The sequence below is a fragment of the Heterodontus francisci genome, chromosome 40 (assembly GCF_036365525.1).
Source record: "Heterodontus francisci isolate sHetFra1 chromosome 40, sHetFra1.hap1, whole genome shotgun sequence".
In the NCBI taxonomy this organism is placed as follows: Eukaryota; Metazoa; Chordata; class Chondrichthyes; order Heterodontiformes; family Heterodontidae; genus Heterodontus; species Heterodontus francisci.
The window spans coordinates 7,043,702-7,065,916 of record NC_090410.1 but is presented as its reverse complement, the minus strand read 5'-3'; the positions used below and the strand labels follow the sequence as shown (position 1 = coordinate 7,065,916).

General features: G+C 46.4%; 2 protein-coding genes across 5 annotated transcripts in view; one reads left to right on the top strand and one right to left on the bottom strand.

Annotated features, from left to right (window-relative positions):
- sars2 (seryl-tRNA synthetase 2, mitochondrial) overlaps nt 1-22,215 on the bottom strand; it is a 189,583-nt gene that overhangs the window by 59,971 nt on the left and 107,397 nt on the right. The window lies entirely within an intron of this gene.
- Nucleotides 1-22,215, top strand: part of LOC137353024 (inositol-tetrakisphosphate 1-kinase-like) — a 56,466-nt gene that overhangs the window by 7,874 nt on the left and 26,377 nt on the right. For 2 of the 4 annotated variants that reach the window (XM_068018934.1, XM_068018937.1), the window contains exons 1-2: nt 777-1,212; nt 17,386-17,410. In XM_068018934.1, coding sequence (XP_067875035.1) covers nt 1,118-1,212; nt 17,386-17,410 — 120 coding nt within the window. In that variant the 5' untranslated portion in view covers nt 777-1,117. Of the gene's footprint in view, nt 1-776; nt 1,213-17,385; nt 17,411-22,215 lie in introns of those variants that run through there. The other 2 variants (XM_068018935.1, XM_068018936.1) reach the window with 2 other exon arrangements.

Here is a 22,215-nt window from a genome sequence, read left to right as displayed (position 1 = left end):
TGTTCCCATATTAGTTCCCACCCTTTGGGACGATTGACAGTTGAGCAAATGTATCCGTTGTGGCCCAGTGTGCAGCACTCCTGTCTCTGAGCCCTGAAGGTTGTGGGTTCAAGTCCCACTCCAGAGTTTTGAGCACAATCTCGGCTGAACCTCCACTGCTGCAGTATTGGAAGTGCTGTCTTTCAGATGAGATGTTAAGTCAAGACCCTGTCTGCCCTCTTGGGTGGATGTTGAAGATTCCCATGGCACTATGCTGAAGAGGGGTCTTGGCTAATATTTTTTTTTCCCTAAATCAAGATCACAAAAAACATTAAAATAAAAGCAAAATACTGCGGATGCTGGAAATCTGAAACAAAAGCAAGAAATGCTGGAATCACTCAGCAGGTCTGGCAGCATCTGTGGAAAGAGAAGCAGAGTTAACGTTTCGGGTCAGTGACCCTTCTTCGGAACTGACAAATATTAGAAAAGTAATTATCTGGGTCATTTATCACATCGCTGTTTGTGGGAGCTTGCTGTGTGCAAATTGCCTGCCGCTTTTCCGACATTGCAACAGTAGCTACACTTAAAATACTGTAGTGGCTGTAAAGTGCCATGTGGTCGTGAAGGGTGCTATATATATGCAAGTCTTTTTCAAATACCTTTAAAGGGGGTGGGGCTGCTGGCCCCGCCCGCCCGGAAGCCCGCGTGGAAGGGCGTGGCTTGTAGATTTCAATGTTGCAACATTTGGGGTTGGTTCACCTGATTTTTTTTTTTGTGACAATTTGACCAAATACACAGAGGGGGCGGAGCAAAGGCTGGGAGCCGGAGAATGAATTGGGAAACAAAGCAATCCCGGGAGCTGCTGCTAGTTGGATTCCTGCGGAGGAGTGAAGATATTGGCGGCGAGAAAGAAACCAGACTTTGCCCCCTTTGTTTTAACAATGGGAGAGGTGAAATTGATGAGTTATTAACATGGGCTGGAATGACTGAGCCCTTTATGACCCAGCAGATCGTCCCGCCTCTGTCTCCCTCCTCACAGCATTTCTGTGAACGAAGGTGGATAAAACTGCTCTTTTTTAAAAAAAAAAGCTCGCCCAAGGAAAATATATTTTCCGCTTGTAACTAAAAGCGTTGAATCATGCAGCCGTGGCTGAAAGCAAAACGAGTGGGATTCTGCCTGAGCGATAAGAAGAGAAGGAAGCTGAATTTTCTGGTCTTTGCAGAGCTCTGTCGGTAAGGCTGGGTCCGTTCTCATTGCTTGCCTGTGGGTTAAGGGCTGTTCAAACTCTTCTGTTCTTGTAAAAGGCTTTTAGGTTGGGGAACATTTTACTGTACTACACTCCTGAGGACAACCTCCTGTAAATACTGACACACTCCCCAGTTCCCCTGTAAATACTGACACACTCCCCAGTTCCCCCTGTAAATACTGACACACTCCCCCAGTTCCCCTGTAAATACCGACACACTCCTAAGGGACCTCCTGTAAATACCGACGCGCTCCCCGGGGACCTCCTGTAAATACCGACGCGCTCCCCGGGGACCTCCTGTAAATACCGACACGCTCCCCGGGGACCTCCTGTAAATACCGACGCGCTCCCCGGGGACCTCCTGTAAATACCGACGCGCTCCCCGGGGACCTCCTGTAAATACCGACGCGCTCCCCGGGGACCTCCTGTAAATACCGACGCGCTCCCCGGGGACCTCCTGTAAATACCGACGCGCTCCCCGGGGACCTCCTGTAAATACCGACGCGCTCCCCGGGGACCTCCTGTAAATACCGACACGCTCCCCGGGGACCTCCTGTGCAAATGCTGATCGACTCCCAGGGATTCCTATCCAAAAACGGACACATCCCTCAAGGGGCGCACTTGATAAATGCATGTTGTGGGTGACTTCATTCAACCACATCCTAGTTAGCACAGGAAACCTGCTAGAGTAGGTGCGTTGCATAATCACTGCTGTCAAAATGGGGGTTCCCTTGTTTTTCAAACTGTTTACTTCCATGTGTTGAACAAACTGGGTACAGCAGCTCCTTGTTCCAGGAGGCTGAGTGTAACATAGGCTGTGACATTTGCTAACAATTTAAAAACTAGACCAATAAAGGATTAGATTGGCAAGAGGTAATGTTGGTTGTCACTTCCACTGGTTGCAAGGAGAGCCTGGAAGGTTTCAGTTCCCATACAGGTCCCTTTCATTAGAAGTTTCTTCAAAGGCTTTTGTGTAAGTGGGACCCCCTCCCCCGCAACTATTGATCACTCCCCAGCGATGAAATACAACTATTGGTCCACTCTTCAGGGACCCAATGCAACCCATGATCACCTCTTATTCATTTCATGGGATGTGGGCGTTGCTGGCTAGGCCAGCATTTATTGCCCATCCCTAATTGCCCTTGAGAAGGTGGTGGTGAGCCACCGCCTTGAACTGCTGCAGTCTGTGTGGTATTAAGGAGGGAGTTCCAGGATTTTGACCCAGCGACAGTGAAGGAACAGCGAGATATTTCCAAGTCAGGATGGGGTGTGGCTTGGAGGGGAACTTGCAGGTGGTGTTCCCATATGTCTGCTGCCCTTGATCCCTCCACAGGGACCCCCTGCAACTGTTGGTAATGTCAGATCTCTACTGCTCCCTACATTACAACAGTGACTACACTTCAAATGTAATCATAGAATAATACAGTACAGAAAGAGGCCATTCGGCCTATTGAGTCTACTAGAAAAGATCGGATGTCCACCAAAGCTACTAAGTATCATCACCTCATTCCATGACAATATGAAAGGCACAATTCAACATGGTGGCTCCTCATCAGAGCCCTTTCCTATCCTGAGTGGTGTGAAACAGGGCTGTGTTCTCGCACCCACACTTTTTGGGATTTTCTTCTCCCTGCTGCTTTCACATGCGTTCAAATCCTCTGAAGAAGGAATTTTCCTCCACACAAGATCAGGGGGCAGGTTGTTCAACCTTGCCCGTCTAAGAGCGAAGTCCAAAGTACGGAAAGTCCTCATCAGAGAACTCCTCTTTGCTGACGATGCTGCTTTAACATCTCACACTGAAGAATGCCTGCAGAGTCTCATCGACAGGTTTGCGTCTGCTTGCAATGAATTTGGCCTAACCATCAGCCTCAAGAAAACGAACATCATGGGGCAGGATGTCAGAAATGCTCCATCCATCAATATTGGCGACCACGCTCTGGAAGTGGTTCAAGAGTTCACCTACCTAGGCTCAACTATCACCAGTAACCTGTCTCTAGATGCAGAAATCAACAAGCGCATGGGTAAGGCTTCCACTGCTATGTTCAGACTGGCCAAGAGAGTGTGGGAAAATGGCGCACTGACACGGAACACAAAAGTCCGAGTGTATCAGGCCTGTGTCCTCAGTACCTTGCTCTACGGCAGCGAGGCCTGGACAACGTATGCCAGCCAAGAGCGACGTCTCAATTCATTCCATCTTCGCTGCCTTCGGAGAATACTTGGCATCAGGTGGCAGGACTATATCTCCAACACAGAAGTCCTTGAAGCGGCCAACATCCCCAGCTTATACACACTACTGAGTCAGCGGCGCTTGAGATGGCTTGGCCATGTGAGCCGCATGGAAGATGGCAGGATCCCCAAAGACACATTGTACAGCGAGCTCGCCACTGGTATCAGACCCACCGGCCGTCCATGTCTCCGTTATAAAGACGTCTGCAAACGCGACATGAAATCGTGTGACATTGATCACAAGTCGTGGGAGTCAGTTGCCAGCATTCGCCAGAGCTGGCGGGCAGCCATAAAGACAGGGCTAAATTGTGGCGAGTCGAAGAGACTTCGTAGTTGGCAGGAAAAAAGACAGAGGCGCAAGGGGAGAGCCAACTGTGCAACAGCCCCAACAAACAAATTTCTCTGCAGCACCTGTGGAAGAGCCTGTCACTCCAGAATTGGCCTTTATAGCCACTCCAGGCGCTGCTTCACAAACCACTGACCACCTCCAGGCGCGTATCCATTGTCTCTCGAGATAAGGAGGCCCAAAAGAAGAAGAAAATCCCAGTTTTTTTTAAATTCATTCATGGGATGTGGGCGTCGCTGGTCAGGCCAGCATTTATTGCCCATCCCTAATTGCCCTTGCGAAGGTGGTGGTGAGCTGCCTTCTTGAACCGCTGCAGTCCATTTGGGGTAGGTTATACCCACAGTGCTGTTAGGAAGGGAGTTCCAGGATTTTGACCCAGCGACAGTGAAGGAACGGCGATATAGTTCCAAGTCAGGATGGTGTGTGACTTGGAGTGGAAATTGCAGGTGGTGGTGTTTACATGTATTTGTTGCCCTTGCCCTTCCAGTTGGTAGAGGTCGCGGGTTTGGAAGGTGCTGTCTAAGGAGACTTGGTGCATTGCTACAGTGCATCTTGTAGATGGTACACACTGCTGCCACTGTGCGTTGGTGGTGGAGGGAGTGAATGTGAATGGAATTCATCCCATGAATGAATTTTAAAAAAACTGGGATTGCTCTTTGAAAAGACTGGCACAGACTCGATAGGCCAAATGGCCTCTTTCTGCACTGTATTATTCTATGATTACATTTGAAGTGTAGTCACTGTTGTAATGTAGGGAGCAGTAGAGATCTGACATTACCAACGGGTGCCAGTCAAGCAGGCTGCTTTGTCCTGGATGGTGTTAAGCTTCTTGAGTGTTGTTGGAGCTGCACCCATCCAGGCAAGTGGAGAGGATTCCAGAACACTCCTGACTTGTGCTTTGTAGATGGTGGACAGGCTTTGGGGAGTCAGGAGGTGAGTTACTCACCTCAGGATTCCTAGCCTCTGTCCTATTCTTGTAGCCACGGTATTTATATGGCTACACTAGTTCAGTTTCTGGTCAATGGTAGCCCCTAGGATGTTGATAGTGGGGGATTCAGTGATGGTAATGCCATTGAATGTCAAGGGGAGATGGTTAGATTCTCTCTTGTTGGAGATGGTCATTGCCTGGCACTTGTGTGGCACGAATGTTACTTGCCACTTATCAGCCCAAGCTTGGATATTGTCCAGGTCTTGCTGCATTTCTACATGGACTGCTTCAGTATCTGAGGAGTCGCGAATGGTGCTGGACGTTGTGCAATCATCAGCGAACATCCCCACTTCTGACCTTATGATTGAAGGAAGGTCATTGATGAAGCAGCTGAAGATGGTTGGGCCCAGGACACTACCCTGAGGAACTCCTGCAGTGATGTCCTGGAGCTCAGATGATTGACCTCCAACAACCAAAACCATCTTCCTTTGCGTTAAGTATGACTCCAGCCAGTGGAGGGTTTTCCCCCGATTCCCATTGACCTCAGTTTTGCTAGGGCGCCTTGATGTTAGTCCCACTCTTTTCTCTTCTCCCCCACCCCCCCCCCCCCCCCCCCTCCATCCCTGCAATATTTCACCTTCAAGAATTTATCCAATTCCCTTTTGAAAGCTACGATTGAATCTGTATCTGCTGCCCTATCCAGATCCTAACCACTGATTAATCCTTCAATGCCTTCCTTGATCAACGCACCAATCCATGTAACACACATTCTCTCTTGTGATTCCTTACTCCCAATATGAATTACTTTACATTTCTCCTTCATTCACAAACCGGATTGGGATCGGAAATGGGAAGTTGCAGCATAACCAGGCCACTCCTTGGCTTTGTTAACAAAAGCACGCCCTCTTAATTTGGTGATGTTGGACCAGGGCGCCGCAGAGAGGTTTGCTGCTCTTCTTTTGCAGAGTGATGTGGCATCTTTTACATCCACCTGAGGTGAAAGACGGGGCCTCAATTTAACGCCGCATCTGAGAGACGACACCTCCCACAGTGCAGCACTCCCTCAGTGTCAGTCCATAATTTGAACTCAAGTCGCGGGAGTAGGGTTTGAACCCATGATCTTCTGACTCGGAGGCAGGAGTGTACTACCCACTGAGTCACCGCCGACCCACTCAACACAGGCTGGCCCACAGATAGACTTCCTGCCGATACTAACTAGACTTGTGCCCTTGCAACCGAGGACCTGAGACAGTCGTCAGTACAGGGAATGAGCGGGGAAAAATAATCCTTGTGAAAAATTCTGGGCCACTTGTGTATTTCAGTTTCAGGCATTGGTGTAACTATAGTACGTGGCTCCAATGTTCACTATTTAGTTTCACTTTCATATCAAACGTTGCTGTTCTCTTGGACCTTAAGCAGATAGAATAGGGTACTTTCTAAATGGTGAAAAGCTAGAAATAGTGGAGGTTGAAAGAGACTTTGATGGGTGGGTCCAGGCACACAGATCATCAACATTGCATAAGCAAGTATAGAAAATAATCCAAAAGGCTAATGGAATGCTGGCGGACTAGAATACAAGGGGGTAGAAGTCGTGCTTCTTCTGTACAGAGCCCTGATTCGACCACACCTGGAGTTACTGTGTTCAGTTCTGGGCACCACACCTTAGGAAGGAATTACTGACCTTTGAGGGAGCGCAGTGCAGATTTACCAGAATGATACCTGGACTCCAACGGTCAAGCTACGAAAAGAGATTACACAAACTAGGGTTGTATTCCCTGGAATTTAGAAGGTTAAAGCGTGATTTGATCAAAGTTTTCAAGATCAGTGGTGCAGTGGTTAGCACCGCAGCCTCACAGCTCCAGGGACCCGGGTTCAATTCTGGGTACTGCCTGTGTGGAGTTTGCAAGTTCTCCCTGTGACCGCGTGGGTTTTCTCCGGGTGCACCGGTTTCCTCCCACTGCCAAAGACTTGCAGGTGATAGGTAAATTGGCCACTGTAAATTGCCCCTAGTGTAGGTAAGTGGTAGGGAATATGGGATTACTATAGGGTTAGTATAAATGGGTGGTTCTTGGTCGGCACAGACTTGGTGGGCCGACGGGTCTGTTTCAGTGCTATATCTCTAAATAAATAAAGATATTAAGGGGAAGCATATAGGGTAGATAGAGGAACTATTTCTGCTGGTTGTGGAACAAAGAACAGTACAGCACAGGAACAGGCCATTCGGCCCTCCAAGCCAGCGCCGATCTTGATGCCTGCCTAAACTAACACCTTCTGCAATTTTGGGGCCCATGTCCCTCTATTCCCTTCCTATTCATGTATTTGTCAAGATGTCTCTTAAACGTCGCTATCGTATCTGCTTCCACCACCTCCCCTGGCAGCAAGTTCCAGGCACTCACCACCCTCTGTGTAAAAAAAAAACTTGCCTCGCACATCCCCTCTAAACTTTGCCCCTCTCACCTTAAACCTATGTCCCCTAGTAACTGACTCTTCCACACTGGGGAAAAAGCTTCTGACTATCCACTCTGTCCATGCCGCTCATAACTTTGTAAACCTCTATCATGTCGCCCCTCCACCTCTGTCGTTCCAGTGAAAACAATAAGAGTTTTCCCAACCTCTCCTCATAGCTAATGCCCTCCAGACCAGGCAACATCCTAGTAAACCTCTTCTGTACCCTCTCCAAAGCCTCCACGTCCTTCTGGTAGTGTGGCGACCAGAATTGCACGCAATATTCCAAGTGTGGCCTAACTAAGGTTCTGTACAGCTGCAGCATGACTTACCGATTTTTATACTCTATGCCCTGACCGATGAAGGCAAGCATGCCGTATGCCTTCTTGACTACCTTATCCACCTGCGTTGCCACTTTCAGTGACCGGTGGACTTGTACGCCCAGATCTCTCTGCCTGTCAATACTCCTAAGGGTTCTGCCATTTACTGTATACCTCCCACCTGCATTAGGCCTTCCAAAATGCATTACCTCACATTTGTCCGGATTAAACTCCATCTGCCATTTCTCCGCCCAAGTCTCCAACCGATCTATATCATGCTGTATCCTCTGACAATCCTCATCACTATCCGGATTCGGGGGCATAGTCTTAAAAATTGGGAGTGAAATTGGGAAACACTTCTACACACAAAGGGTGGTTAGACGTTTGGAACTCTCTTCCACAACTGGCAATTGATACTAAGTCAATTGTTAAATTTTTGTGAAGTAATCGGGCGGCACAGTGGCGCAGTGGTTAGCACCGCAGCCTCACAGCTCCAGGGACCCGGGTTCGATTCCGGGTACTGCCTGTGTGGAGTTTGCAAGTTCTCCCTGTGTCTGCGTGGGTTTTCTCCGGGTGCTCCGGTTTCCTCCCACAAGCCAAAAGACTTGCAGGTTGATAGGTAAATTGGCCATTATAAATTGTCACTAGTATAGGTAGGTGGTAGGGAAATATAGGGACAGGTGGGGATGTTTGGTAGGAATATGGGATTAGTATAAATGGGTGGTTGATGTTCGGCACAGACTCGGTGGGCCGAAGGGCCTGTTTCAGTGCTGTATCTCTAATCTAATCTAATCTTAAAATTATCAATATGGGGCAAAGGTGTTAGGAGTTAGCAATGGAGTTAGGCCTCGTCAACCATGATCTCATTGAATAGCAGAACAGGCTTGTGGGGTTGAATGGCCTCCTCCTGTTGCGATGTTCTTTCATATGGGTGGCACAGTGGTTAGCACCACAGCCTCACAGCTCCAGGGACCCGGGTTCGATTCTGGGTACTGCCTGTGCGGAGTTTGCAAGTTCTCCCTGTGTCTGCGTGGGTTTTCACCGGGTGCTCCGGTTTCCTCCCACAGCCAAAGACTTGCAGGTGATAGGTAAATTGGCCATTGTAAATTGCCCCTAGTGTAGGGAGGTGATAGGGAATATGGGATTACTGTAGGGTTAGAATAAATGGGTGGTTGTTGGTCGGCACAGACTCGGTGGGCCGAATGGCCTGTTTCAGTGCTGTATCTCTAAATAAATAAATAAGTAAATAAATAAATATTGAACCTCACTGGTGTTCTTTCTGCCTTGTCATTATGATTCAAAGCACTTCCACGTGTTGTGCAATCACTGGCACTTTTACTCTCAGATGATGCACCTGCCAGCCTACCAAGTATCTGTCTTCTTTCTGGTCACATTACAGCAACAGGCTACATGTACCAGTGAACTGAAAATATCCTGCAGTACAGTTATACATTTTATTCATCTCGCTTATTCCAGATGCAGGCTGTGTCTGAAGAGAGTGTTTTCGGCTGTTCATCTTTTCATTTACCACCACGTGGGCTATGGAAGATATCCAAGTCCAATCACATCACCTGACGACTCATTTGCTGCTGAAACCCTCATCCATGTTTCTGTTACCTCTAGATTTGACTATTACAGCACTCTCTTTACTGGCCTCATACTTTCCACCCTCCATAAACAAGCACATCCAAATCTCTGCTGCCGATATCTTAACTGGCACCAAATCCCATTCACCCACCATCCCTGTGCTCGCCTATTTTGGCTCCCGGTTCAGCAACGTCTCAATTTTGAAATTTTCATAACCTATTTTTAATTCCCTCCGTGGCTTAGCCCCTCCCTATCTCTAACCTCCTCGGCCCCACGACCCTCCGCGATCTCTGCGCTTCTCTAATTCTGGCCTCTTGTGCATTCCTGATTTTAATTGCTCCAACATTGGTGGGCACTCCTTCAGTTGCCTCGGGCCTAAGCTCTGAAATTCCCTTGTAAACCTCTCTACTTCCCTATGCTCCTTGAAACCTACCTCATTGACCTGTCCTAATATCTCCTTATATGGCTGTCAAATTTTGTCTGATAACGCACCTGTGAAACACCTTGGAACACAAGAAACAGGAGCAGAAGTAGACCATGTGGCCCATCGAGCCAGCTCCACTATTCAATACAAACATGGCTGATCTTGGGCTTCAATTCCACTTTCTTGCCCACTCCCCATATCCCTTGATTCCGTGCAAGACCAAAAATCTATGTATCCCAGCCTTCTAGGGTAGAGAATTCCAAAGATTCAGAACCCTTCGAGTGTAGTAATTTCTCATCATCTCAGTCCTGAATGATTGACATCTTATCCTGAGACTGTATCCCCATGTTCTAGATTCCCTGACCAGCAGAAACAATCTCTCAGCTTCTACCTATCAAGCCCTTTCAGAATCTTCTATGTCTCAATTAGATTGCCTCTCATTCTTCTAAACTCCAGAGAATATAGGTGCAATTTACTCAGCCTCTCATCATAGGACAACCCCTCATCCCAGGGACCAATTTAGTAAATCTTCGCTGCGCTGCATCCAATGCAAGTATATCCTTTCTTAGACGTGGAGATCAAAACTGCACACAATATTTCAGATGCGGTCTCACCAAAGCCGTGTACAATTTTAGTGAGACTTCTTTATTCCTGTACTCCAATCCCCTTGCAATAAAGACCACCATGCCATTTGCCTTCCTAATAACGTGCAAGTGCAGCAGGCTAACTTTGTGCATTCCTTGTATGAATACCCCCTAGTCTATCTGAACATCAACACTTACTGGTTTCACATCTTTCAAAAAATATTCTGCTTTACTATCTTTACAACTTCACACTTCCCTACATTTTACTCCATTTGCTATCACTCACGTAACCTATCTATGTCTCTTTGTAACCTCTCTATGTCCTCCCTGCAGTGAGCTTTGTATCATCAACAAACTTAGATACATTTCTCTCTGTCTCTTCATCCAAGTCATTAATATAGAGTGTAAATAGCTGAGGCCCCAGCACTGCTCCTTGTGTCACTCCACTATTCACGACCCGCCAACTTGAAAATGCCCCATTTATGATTACTCTCTGCTTTCTGTCTATTAACCAATCCTCTATCCATGCTAATATGTTACCCACAACACCATGAGCTCTTATCTTGCCTATTAATCTTTTATGTGGCACCAAATCTCGGGATTACTCCCTGTGCCATGTGCCAGTGAGGCTAGAAATAGGAAGATAATGCAGCTGAACACGTGGCTGAACAGCTGGTGTAGAAGGGAGGGTTTCAAATATCTGGACCATTGGGATCTCTTCAGGGACAGATGGGACCTGTACAAGAAGGACGGGTTGCATCTAAACTGGAGGGGCACAAATATCCCGGCTGCGAGGTTTGCTAGCGTCACTCCGGAGGGTTTAAACTAGTGTGGCAGGGGGGTGGGAACCAGAGCAGTAGGACAGCAAGTGAAATAAATGAAGGGGAACTAGTAAATAAGGCCAGTAAGACTAAGAGGAAGAGCAGGTAGGGAGATGTTGCGGAGCACAGCGGGACTGGTGGTCTGAAGTACATTTGTTTCAATGCGAGAAGTATAACCAGTAAGGCAGATGAACTTAGAGCTTGGATTAGTACTTGGAACTATGATGTTGTTGCTGTTACAGAGACTTGGTTGAGGGAAGGACAGGATTGGCAGCTAAATGTTCCAGGATTTAGAAGCTTCAGGCAGGATAGAGGGGAATGTAAAAGGGGTGGGGGAGTTGCATTACTGGTTAAGGAGAATATCACAGCTGAACTGCGGGAGGACACCTCTGAGGGGTCATGCAGCGAGGCAATATGGGTGGAGCTCAGGAATAGGAAGGGTGCAGTCATGATGTTGGGGGTTTACTACAGGCCTCCCAACAGCCAGCGGGAGGTAGAGGAGCAGATATGTAGACAGATTTTGGAACGATGTAAAGGTAACAGGGTTGTAGTGGTGGGTGATTTTAACTTCCCCTATATTGACTGGGACTCACTTAGTGCTAGGGGCTTGGATGGGGCAGAATTTGTAAGGAGCATCCAGGAGGGCTTATTGAAACAATACATAGATAGTCCAACTAGGGATGGGGCTGTACTGGACCTGGTATTGGGGAATGAGCCTGGCCAGGTCGTCGAAGTTTCAGTAGGGGAGCATTTCGGGAACAGTGACCATAATTCCATAAATTTTAAGGTGCTTGTGGATAAGGATAAGAGTAATCCTCGGGTGAAGGTGCTAAATTGGGGGAAGGCTAATTATAACAATATTAGGCAGGAACTGAGGAATTTAGTTGGGGGCGGCTGTTTGAGGGTAAATCAACATCTGACGTGGTAGTCTTTCAAACGTCAGTTGATTAGAATCCAGGCCCAGCATGTTCCTGTGAGGAAGAAGGATAAGTTTGGCAAGTTTCGGGAACCTTGGATAACGCGGGATATTGTGAGCCTCGTCAAAAAGAAAAAGGAAGCATTCGTAAGGGCTGGAAGGCTAGGAACAGACAAAGCCCTTGAGGAATATACAGACAGTAGGAAGGAACTTAAGCAAGGAGTCAGGAGGGCTAAAAGGGGTTATGAGAAGTCATTGGCAAACAGGATTAAGGAAAATCGCAAGGCTTTTTATACGTATATAAAGAGCAAGAGGGTAACCAGGGAAAGGGTTGGCCCACTCAAGGACAGAGATGGGAATCTATGTGTGGAGCCAGAGGAAATGGGCGAGGTACTAAATGAGTACTTTGCATCAGTATTCACCAAAGAGAAGGACTTGGTGGATGATGAGTCTAGGGAAGGGAGTGTAGATAGTCTCAGTCATTTCATTATCAAAAAGGTGGAGGTGTTGGGTGTCTTGCAAAGCATTAAGATAGATAAGTTCCCAGGCCCTGATGGAATCTACCCCAGAATACTGAGGGAGGCAAGGGAAGAAATTGTTGGGGCCTTGACAGAAATCTTTGCATCCTCATTGGCTACAGGTGAGGTCCCAGAGGACTGGAGAATAGCCAATGTTGTTCCTTTGTTTAAGAAGGGTAGCAAGGATAATCCAGGACATTTTAGGCCAGTGAGCCTTATGTCAGTGGTAGGGAAATTACTAGAGAGGATTCTTCATGACAGGATTTACTCCCATTTGGAAACAAATGGACTTATTAGCGAGAGGCAGCATGGTTTTGTGAAGGGGAGGTCGTGTCTCACTAATTTGAGTTTTTTGAGGAAGTGACGAAGATGATTGATGAAGGAAGGGCAGTGGATGTTATCTATATAGACTTCAGTAAAGCCTTTGACAAGGTCCCTCATGGCAGACTGATACAAAAGGTGAAGTCACATGGGATTAGAGGGGAGCTGGCAAGATGGATACAGAACTGGCTCGGTCACAGAAGACAGAGGGTAGCTGTGGAAGGGTGCTTTTCTGAATGGACGGATGTGACTAGTGGTGATCCGCAGGGATCAGTGCTGGGACCTTTGCTGTTTGTAGTATATATAAATGATTTGGAGGAAAATGTAGCTGGTCTGATTAGTAAGTTGCAAACGACACCAAGGTTGGTGGAGTTGCGGACAGTGATGAGGATTGTCAGAGGATACAGCAGGATATAGATCGGTTGGAGACTTGTTTGGAGAAATGGCAGATGGAGTTTAATCCGGACAAATGTGAGGTAATGCATTTTGGAAGGTCTAATGCAGGTGGGAAGTATACAGTAAATGGCAGAACCCTTAGGAGTATTGACAGGCAGAGAGATCTGGGTGTACAGGTCCACAGGTCACTGAAAGTGGCAACGCAGGTGGATAAGGTAGTCAAGAAGGCATACGGCATGCTTGCCTTCATCGGTCGGGGCATAGAGTATAAAAATTGGCAAGTCATGCTGCAGCTGTACAGAACTCACCAACTTTAAGGGCATTTAAGTGGTCATTGGATAGACATATGGATGAAAATGGAATAGTGTAGGTCAGATGGTCTCACAGGTCGGCACAACATCGAGGGCCGAAGGGCCTGTACTGCGCTGTAATGTTCTAATCTAATAAATCTAACTTTAGTTAGGCCACACTTGGAATATTGCGTGCAGTTCTGGTCGCCACACTACCAGAAGGACGTGGAGGCTTTGGAGAGGGTACAGAAGAGGTTTACCAGGATGTTGCCTGGTCTGGAGGGCATTAGCTATGAGGAGAGTTTGGATAAACTCGGATTGTTTTCACTGGAACGACGGAGGTGGAGGGGCGACATGATAGAGGTTTACAAAGTTATAAGCGGCATGGACAGAGTGGATAGTCAGAAGCTTTTTCCCAGGGTGGAAGAGTCAGTTACTCGGGGACATAGGTTTAAGGCGAGAGGGGCAAAGTTTAGAGGGGATGTGCAAGGCAAGTTCTTTACACAGAGGGTGGTGAGTGCCTGGAACTTGTTGCCGGGGGAAGTGGTGGAAGCAGGTACCATAGAGACGTTTAAGAGGCATCTTGACAAATACATGAATAGGATGGGAATAGAGGGATATGGACCCCGGAAGTGCAGAAAATTTTAGTTTAGGCAGGCATCAAGATCGGCGCAGGCTTGGAGGGCTGAATGGCCTGTTCCTGTGCTGTACTGTTCTTTGTTCTTATCGAATGCCTTTTGGAAATCTAGGTGTACTACATCTACTGGTTCACCTTTATCTACTTTACTAGTTTTGTCCCCAAAAAACTCTAATAAATTTGTCAAACTGAATTTTCCTTTAGTAAAACCATGCTGACTTGTAATCATATGACTCTTTTCCAAGTGCATTGTTAAGACAACTTTAATAATAGTTTCCAGCATCTTCCCAGTGACTGATAAGCTAACTGGCCTTTAGTTCCCTGTTTTCTCTCTGCCTTAGCCCGTTTTACTTTGTTAAAGGCGTTCTATTATTGCAAGTTGTTGTTTAACAGTAGGGGGAAGTTTGGTGCACACCAGTCTCTCAGCTAGCGGCGGCTGTAAATTAGGAGAATTACACAATGGTAAAACATTCATGAACCAGTGTTTTTTCTCACGTGTTGGTGTTCTGATGACACTCATAGACGTAGACCAGCTAATGGAGGCTAGTCCAGGTGTTTGTAGATGAAGATCATGATGAGACAGCTTTCCCCCCAATTCCTTTTCTTTTGCCCCTAGTCACCCCTCCCCTCCCACTCTGGAAATACCTTGTAACATTACGACAGTGTCTTTGTAATGTTGGAAGGAAGTGGACACTCTTGACTGCTATATCAAATCATAACGAAATTCCCAGCGGGGGAGTCAATCTCTGTGTGAGTAGCTACACCTGCACAGACTCTAGGTGAGGAGTTCTACAGCTTTGAAGCCTTGGGAAAGGATCAGTTGGCGGTGGTGTAATAAATGTATGTCCTGGTAACTGAATTGGAAGACTTGCATTCTCTTGCTGCGCTGTGATAATGGGCCACCTCCATGTTCATAAGTGACCTGGAAAGACATCCTGTGAACTCGAGCTTTTTAATAGAGGGCTTTCCTTACTGCAATGCATGCTGGGATAGCCTGGCCTCCATAGATGTTTATCCTGACTCTCCAAGCAAGAGAAGTCATGTGCGACTTCTCACCCAGGACCAGGAGTCGCACATGACTTCTCTTGCTTGGAGAGTCAGGATAAACATCTATGGGGGCCATGCTATCCCAGCATGCACAGCAGTGAGGAAAGCCTTCTATTAAAAAGCCCTAATATTGCCTCATCTGCCTCAGTGTCAAATTTTGCTTTACAACCCTCCTGTGAGGCACCTTGTGGTGTTTTATTCAATAAAAGGCGCTATATAGTACAAGTTGTTTCTGTTTGTGGGAGCTTGCTGTGTGCAAATTGACTGCTGTGTTTCCTATTTAATAACAGTGGCTTCACTTCAAAAGTACTTTGTTGGCTGTAAAGCGCTTTGGGACATCCTGAGCTCGTGAAAGGTACTGTATAAATGCAGGGGTTTTTTTTTTTACATGCACACAATGCAGTCTCCCTTCCCTGGCATGGAGCTGTTACAAATGGGGATCAATTTCTTAAAGATTAGGAAGGGTAGCCCACAAAACAAAAACATTGTGCCTTCACTGCTTTCTGAGGCCGTTGTTTCAGTTTCTACTTTTTGCCTTGAATATTATTCTTCTCCTTTTTGGCCGGCAATATTTTCCTCCTATATATCATCTTCCACTAGTATGGACTCTCAGCTAGGATCGAGGGTTGCCGGTCAGTCCCTGGTACAATTATTTCTCGACTTCCTCATAAAGGTGCGAAATGTTTTTGCTGGGGAGTGATACATCCAGCAACCAGGGTTAACCTCAAGCACTATCATTAGGTGTAACAAATGTGCCTAAGCTCTAACCTTGGAAGAATGTACTTAATTGCACGCCTGGCATTTCCTGCTATGATCATCTTCATTGTTCTCTGAGCAGCTAACCAGAGGACACTTACGCCTATGAGGCCTTAAAAGGGACAGGCCACATTAAACACTCTCTTTGCTTTAGCAACAGCACTTTGCATTTATATAGCACCTCTCAACATTGTAAAATGCCCCAAGTCACATCACAAGACCGTTATCAGACAAACTTTGTCACCAAGCCACATAAGGCAATATTATGACAGGTGACCAAAGGCTTGCTCAAAGGGATAGGTTTTAAGGAATGATTTGGAGAGAGAGAGTACGAGGGGTTTAGGAAGGGAAGTCCAGAGCTTGGGCCGCGGGCAGCTGAAGGCATGGATGCAAATGGTGGAGCAATGGGAAATCAGGATGCACAAGAGGCCACAACTGGAGAAATGTAGAGATCTGGGAGGGTTGTAGGGCTGGACGATGTTACAGAGATAGAAAAGTTAGATGCAGCAGAATAACACCTGGTGCATTGCATACTATACCATCCCATTCTGTCTAAAACATCGACTTACCATCAGCAAAACCATGGGAGATCTGCTAGTACTAATAGTATGTTTTGCATTCCTTTTGAGAAATGAAAACTCTATGGGAAAAGAGATCTATCCGTTGGGGGGGGGAGGAGGGCGGCAAGCCTTGATTGACGGTCAGGAGTCATCCAATTGGGTAAGGATGAGCATTTTTGCTTTTCCATTGGCCGGAGGAAGGCTAGACACCATGGGGATGGACATGTCAGGCGAACAATGGTAAGAGGCCATACATTGGAAGATGCAGGAACAGCTCAGGGGAGCCAAGGCCTGATGCACAGCTTCCACCATTCCTCCAGCTAAGCTTATCTAACTCTGCACCAACAATCGAATTAAACTTGGGGGGGGGGACCTTCTGAGTTGAGAAAAAGTAAGAACTTGCATTTATATAGCACCTTTCATGACCTCAAGACGTCCCAGAGTGGTTTACAGCCAATGGAGTTCGGCTACTATTGTAGTGCAGGAAACATGGCAGCTGATTTGCGCTTAGCAAGATCCCACAAACAGCAATGTGATAAATGAACAACGATAAATGTTTTAATCTTAGTTGAGAGATAAATACCGTCCAGTACCCTGGGGAGAACTCCCCTGCTTCTCTTCAAGTAGTGTCATGGGATCTTTCCTCTTGGGTTTGCCATCTCATCCAAAAGATGGCACTTCTGACAGTGCGGCACTCCCTCAGTACATCACTGAATGTTCATCTGGATTATGTGCTCAAGTGCCTGGAGCAGGATTGGAGCCCGTGACCACCTGACCTAGATGTCAGAGTGCTAGCACAGAGCCTAGACTGACACCTAACTGGATAAGCTGATTGGGATCAAGCTTGTTTACCCAATGATGCAGCATTAAATGAGTTCTCTAATATGCTGGGTCATTGCAGCTTTGAGCCATACATCGTATGCATCTGTTTTTAGAGTGGCTAAATGTATGTCTGAGAGGTCAGTTAATGAGTGAGTTGTGTTGCAGCTTCGCTCAGTGACCAAAATTTTAATGCAGATTTTTTTTTTGCTCTTCAGGACGAGAGGAATCGAGGTCATACAGGTGAGTAACAGCCTGTTTCTTGTGTCTTTGATGAAAGTTGAAACTACTTCTCTACCCAAAAGGCTGCAGGAGGAGTGGTGAAGATTTACTCCAGTAATTTTTTTATTCGTTCATGGGATGTGGGCATCACTGGCAAGGCCAGCATTTATTACCCATCCCGAATTGCCCCTTGAGAAGATGGTGGTGAGCTGCCATCTTGATCCGCTACGGTCTGTGTGGTGCAGGTGCACCCACAGTGCTGTTAGGGAGGGAGTTCCAGGTTTTTGACCCAGTGCTAGTGAAGGAACAGCAATTTAAGATGGTGGGTGACTTGATGGGGAATTTGGATATTGTGGCGTTCCCATGCTCTTGTAGGTGGTAGAGGTCGCAGCTTTGTATCTGTATTCTTCATAAATAGCAGAGAAAGGAAACTTTCCCTCTAACTCCTGGGACTCTGAGTGCACTTATCTGGATTCAGATTGCTGTGATTCCACCTTTGAAATATTTGCAAATTCCAAATCTAATTGGAGTGAAAAGTAGAAGATGTTGGAAATATGCAGAAGATTGGCAGCATCTGTGCACAGAGAAAGATTGTGTTAATGTTTCGAGACGATGACCTTTCATTGTTTTTAAGTTCTGTCGAAAGGTCATCGAGCCAAAACATTAACCCTACAATCCCTCTCTTCGTGGATGCTGCTCAACGGTTCCTGTATTTCATCTACAGTATTTTGTTTTTGCCCAATTGGAGTTGGTGTACTGTTGGTGTACCTACACCCTGAGGACTGCTGCGGTTCAAGAAGGCAGCGCACCACCACCTTCTCGAGCAATTAAGGATGGACAATAAATGTTGGCCTGGCCAGCGACGCCCACATCTTCTGAACGAATGGAAAAAAAACTTCCTTGCATTGATATCAATTCAGGACTCTGTTGTGTTGATATTAATGAAGGGTTTGTCTTGACAAATATGGTCAATGCTTACTCTGGTTTGACATGATATTTGGCAATGGGATGTGTAAGTATAAAGGTGGGGTATTTGGAAGATTATAAAGTAGTTGCAGAAAAGAAAAAGGCCATTCGGCCCATCATTTCCATGCTGGTTTGCTTTCTCCACACGAGCCTCTTCCCAACCCTCTTCATCTCACCCCATCCTTATATTTATTTCTCCCGCATGTGTTTATCTAGCTTCCGCTCAAATGTATCTACGCTATTCACCTCAACCGCTCCCTGTGGTAGCGAGTTCCACATTCTCGACACTCGCTGGAGAAAGAAGTTTCTCCGAAGTCATTTACGGCACAGGCTGTTTGGCCCATTTAAATCCATGCCGGCTCTCTGGAGCAATCCAGTCATTGGGGGGGTGGGGGGAAGGCGGTGGTGTAGTGGTAATGTCACTGGACTAGTGATCCAGAGCCCAGGCTAATGCTGTAGGGGCATGGGTTCGAATCGCACCGTGGCAGATGGTGAAATTTGAATTCAATCAATAACTCTGGACTTAAAAAGCTAGTCTAATGGTGACCATGAAACCATTGTCGATTTGTTGTAAAAATCCATCTGGTTCACTAATGTCCTTAGGAAGGAAATCTGCCGTCCTTACCTGGTCTGGCCTACATGTGACTCCAGACCGACAGCAATGTGGTTGGCTTGCGTTTAAGAGTCATTCAGTTCAAGGGCAATTGGGGGTGGGTAATAAGTGCTTGCCTAGCCAGTGACGCCCACATGCCACAAACAATAATTTTTGAAAAACAATCCCCGTAGCCCTGCAAGTTTATTTCCTTCAAGCTGCCATCCAATTTTCTTTTGAAATCATTGATTGTCTCCGCTTCTTGTTGGTATTGTTGGAATTTATTAGTGATTGTCTTGTATTGCTGTCCCCTAGTTTTGGTCTCCCTGAAGTGGGAATAGCTTCTCTGTCTACCCTATCAAACAGTCTCACTGTCTTAAAGACCTGTATCAGGTCACCCCTCATTCTTCTCTTTTCTAGAGAGGAGAGCCCCAGGCTGTTCAATCTCTGTAGAGATATAATCTCTCCGTTCTGGTATCATCCTTGTAATTCTTTTCCCTGCTTTCATCCACAATATCAAACATACTTTTTTAAAATGTAGGTGGCTGGAAGTGATTTGCAAATGATTCAGGAATAGAAGGATGCTGATGGGGTGAGATGAAGAGGCTCATGTGGAGCATAAACCTGTCGGGCCGAACAATTTGATATACAATTTTTATGAAAACGTTAAACAACGAGTTTGCGCACTGCAAGCTCCCACAAACAGCAACGAGATAAGTGACCAGATAAGCTGTTTTTTTGAGTGGCATTGGTTGAGTGATCGTTATTGGGCCAGGACATTGGGGGAGAACTCCCCCTGCTCTTCATCAAAGTACAGGCATGGGAGCCTTTGCACCTACATGAGAGGGCAGACAGGGCCTCTGTTTAACCTCCCATCTGTTCAGCTGTCAATCTGGGCCTGTTCCTTTTAACGTCACAAGCTCACTGACTAAATGGAACCGAAGAGTGAGTGGGATGCTGTCTGTTTATCTGAAGCCTTTGTACCTGTGTGTTACTGCCACAGTCCTTTACTCCCCCCTCCACCCCAGGCCAGGTATGAATGGCCTCCTTCTATGCAGTAAATGACTCTATGACTCTATTGTGCTGGTGTCACGGACAGAGGATGCGGTGTCAGCTGGTACACTGCTTCAACAGCCAAGAGGGTTGAAGGTGCCAGTCAGGTCCCTTTGTCCCTGCCACGAGAAGCTGCTGCTGAACACTCTTAATGTCACCCACACCTGCAGCTCGGGTTGGCTTGTTTCTTTCACCCCCATGGCTTCTGACATTGAAGGCTTTGCAGAGGTTACAGAGGAGATTAAAAGAAAGGAATTTGCATTTCTATCATATTTTTCATGACCCTTTTGATACGACCAGGTGAGAGGGGTTCTCTCTCAACCTGTGCTTGGTTTAACCGTAACGGGGTTTAATTTTAAAATACCGTGTTTTTAGCTCCTCCTCAGTGAATCCTTGTTCACTGCTTCAATTGTAAGGCAAATAAATCAAATATGTTTCCTTAGATTTAAACAAGAAAGGTAGAAGTTTATCAATCTTAAACTCTCATCTGGTTAATGACTATGAATATGCAATGCGACCATGCATAAGTGATAAACACATGCAGATAGAGACAGAAAAAGTAGAAGGAATAAAGTGGAAATGTTCTGAGGCAATATCTGGTAAGTTACAGTCCTTTAAGTTCAATGTGGAGTCTTTGGTTGCCGGTAAGTCTTGCAATTCGTTGGGGGCCCAGTTCATGCTCCTACATCGGAACAAGTTGAAGCCTTTTCTGTCTTGAAGTTTATGTATCTTCCATAGGTCCGGTGGCTTGAGAGAAAGAGAGAGACAGCCAGGCGAGAGACCTGCTTGTTTCAGCTTCAGTTGTACACTGCCTCCTGAATTCAAACTGTCCCGTGGCTAGTACAAAAACCCTGGACTAGCCAGTTAGTCATGTGACCAGCTGGTTTAACCAGTCCTGGCTCTGTGGATTGTATCATCTTAGCAGGGGCTGGAATGCACTTCCTTGCACCTTCGATGTCTGGTGATCAAAATCCAGTTGGGTTAATTGGAGCAGAGCAGCGTCTCTTAATATGTAAATGTCCTTCCAGCCCAGTGTCTGGTGATCTTCAAACAAGTAATTTCTTCACTCCAGCAACAGTTTAAAATCAGTGTTCATATGGCAAAATTAATATGCCTCATTCTTGGCAGGTGGGGGTCTGCATGACACTTGCATCCCAAAGCATTTTTGAAATGTGATCTCTATTGTAATGTGTTGCTTTTCTCTCTCTCTTTCCTATTTATCTCCTTTTCTATTTCCATTGTGACCCTCTCTCTTTCCCCTCTATTCTGCTTTTCTCTCTCTTGTTTCGCCAATGCTCTCTCTCTCTTCTTTCTTTCCTTCCTTCCTTCCTTCCTTCCTTCCTTCCTTCCTTCCTCCCTCCCTCCCTCCCTCCCTCTTGTGTTTCTCTCACTCGCGCGCACTCTCTCCTGTGTTTTTGTTCTTTCCTGGATGCTCTGTCTCCTCTCTGTCCCGTTCTCCATCTCTCTTTCTGTTCTGTGGCTGGCGAGGGAAGGGTCAGGACAGGGTCACAAGCCAGCTTTAAGTGGTGGGCAGGCTGCCTGCAAGGTGGGCAGTGATTGATCCATCCAGGGCTGTGGGTTGGCAGCGAGCATGCTAGGTAGTGGGTCACAGTTTGGTGGGGGCAAGAGGGTTTAGGTTCCACCCGGGCCCGCAGATATGGAGAGACATCTAGCCTAGGCCGTTGTCCTGGAGGCCCAGTAGAGTGGGTGGAGTAGAAGGCTATAGTGTCACCTGCTCTCCAGAGGTCTGAAAGGCAGTTGGTATCAGTGTTTTTCTTGTTATCCCAGCCTGATCTTGTTAAAGCTTAGATTTAATTATCTTTGGTAATCTGAGATAGAAAAGAAATAACGTTTGTGTGGGACCAAATTATTATTAAATGGAAAAATGCATCTTTAAAAACATCCCGTGTCACTATTAGAAGTTTAACATTTCTGGCTGTTTTGACTCCGGTAAGCTGCAATATCCACTAATGTCTTGTTAGTTCTTCATGATGTTCAGCACAGACCAAATCTTCTATTTTGTCCCATTAATGGTGCTTCAACCTCAGAAAAGCATCTTCTACCTGAAGCGTGGGAAATTTTATTCTCCCATTTGACATATTAGCCATTTTTAAGGCTCCTGTGGGTGAGGCTTTGATAAGAATTTTGTGTCAATTCTGAGTAAGTCCCATTTTACTTGAAAGAAGGGCTTACATATATAGTGCATTCCACAATC